The 1,647-nt window shown below is 58.5% G+C and overlaps 1 protein-coding gene across 1 annotated transcript; it reads left to right on the top strand.

Moving 5' to 3' along the window:
• Positions 1 to 60: 60 nt before the first annotated feature.
• PPTG_10464 (hypothetical protein) lies at positions 61 to 786 on the top strand (the record flags this gene model as incomplete). Its single annotated transcript, XM_008905157.1, has 2 exons — positions 61 to 67; positions 104 to 786. The coding sequence occupies 2 exons, from the start codon at positions 61 to 63 to the stop codon at positions 784 to 786; spliced, it is 690 nt and encodes a 229-aa protein (XP_008903405.1).
• Between the last annotated feature and the right edge of the window lie 861 nt (positions 787 to 1,647).

A 1,647-nucleotide genomic window follows, 5' to 3' on the forward strand; every position in this document is an offset into this window, starting at 1 on the left:
GTCGCTCGCCTCCGGTGTCAGCACAGCTACGTCGCCATATCTTCCGGTGCGTCCACTCCCATGCGTTGTTGGCTTCTTCGTTGCTAACTCACGTTCTCTGCAGATGGTAGCGTTTTCGTTGACCTCACGTCTTCACCATGCTCTTCTCCACGTTCTGCCGCGCATGACGGCCCTGACACAGTGTCGACCGTCGAGCTGGCTGATCTTTCGCTTGACCTTGCTGGAGTGCGGGCCTCGTTGAGTGCATTGCAGCAGGTCATCGACCAGACCGAGGCACTGCGCGAGCTTCGTTCGGATTATGAGGTTCTGCGCCGCGAATTTTTGGCCACGCTACGTCGCGCGGACGATATGGATCGTCAGCTAGTTGACGCGGCCAATGCCGCGTCGCCCTTCGTGCTGTTTTGCCAGCACAAGTACGAAGTGGTCCATCACCAGCTGGACTCTACTCGGAAGGAGCTCGCCGACTGCTTGAACGCGCTGCAGGAGCATCTGGACAACTCCCGCGAGCTTGAGGCTTACCGTCTTCGGTACCATGATCTGCAGCTCCGCTACCGCGAAGCAGTGTCCGAGTTCCAAGATCGGATCTCTACCTTGGAGGCGCAACTGGCCACCGCCTCTTCTTTTGGCGTTATTGTCCCGCATGCCACGGCTCATCGCATAGCGGAATGGAGTCCCAGCTCGCGCGGTCCCAATCTGACTTACAAGTCGCGCGTGATCGCTAGTCTTCTCTCGGTTCGGAGCTTTGTGAATCAACTACGTCTCACAAGGCCGCTCAAGCGGACGTAGATCGCCTCGAGGCCGCGATCGAGCGCAAGACTCGTCGCTAACGCACTTTGCGTGACAACTATGAGCATCGCTTGAAGGTTGTCGACACCACGATCGCCACACACTTCGCCGAGCTTGATCGTTTACAGGATCGGGTATCGACACTGGATCAGGATCTCCAGAGGCTTCCCAGCATGTCCAGGTGGCGATTTCTCAGCGCGATCAAGCCAGGGCAGAGCGTATCGCTACCCGTGAGTACTATCTGCATACCTTTGTCGGCGTCGTACTAATTCGTGTTTTGTGTCACAGAGGATCGTGTCTCAGCGGCTCGAGATACTATCGCCCGGCTGGAAATGCGGAATAACCAAGTCGAGAAGACTCAGAAATCGCGTCAGGATCTCGAGCTCGAACTCGCAGCGCTTCAGGGAGAGAGACAATCTGGTAGGCAAAAGCGATGAATTGCTCGGCCAGCTTGGTGAGCGCTTCATGGAGGTCACCGATCTACGGGCTGAGCGGGACCAGGCGCAAGAGAGATTGTCCAACATCGCGCCCCTTCTCCCTTCTGCGCCGAGCCACAAGCGAGCACGCTCTGAGTCCGAGTCTCCAGCCCAGTCTGCCCGCGTCTCCAAGGCTGCTCGATCGGCTTCAGGTCTCTTCCCGGCTGGCGCTTTGAGTCAGGGCTCTGCGTCTACATCTTCGATCGAGGTATTGTCTGCCGTGGCCGCCGGCCCGAAGTCCGCAGGTCCGGCATTGTCTCCTCCGTTCGCTGGACCTCCTGATCATCTTCCTCGATCTGCTCGATCGACCATCAAGGGTGGCGACGGGGGTGCTTCGTCTTCGCCTGCAGCTTCCGATGTGGGCGCGCATTCCGACAGTGGCGAG

Source organism: Phytophthora parasitica (assembly GCF_000247585.1).
Source record: "Phytophthora parasitica INRA-310 unplaced genomic scaffold supercont2.19, whole genome shotgun sequence".
In the NCBI taxonomy this organism is placed as follows: Eukaryota; Oomycota; class Peronosporomycetes; order Peronosporales; family Peronosporaceae; genus Phytophthora; species Phytophthora nicotianae.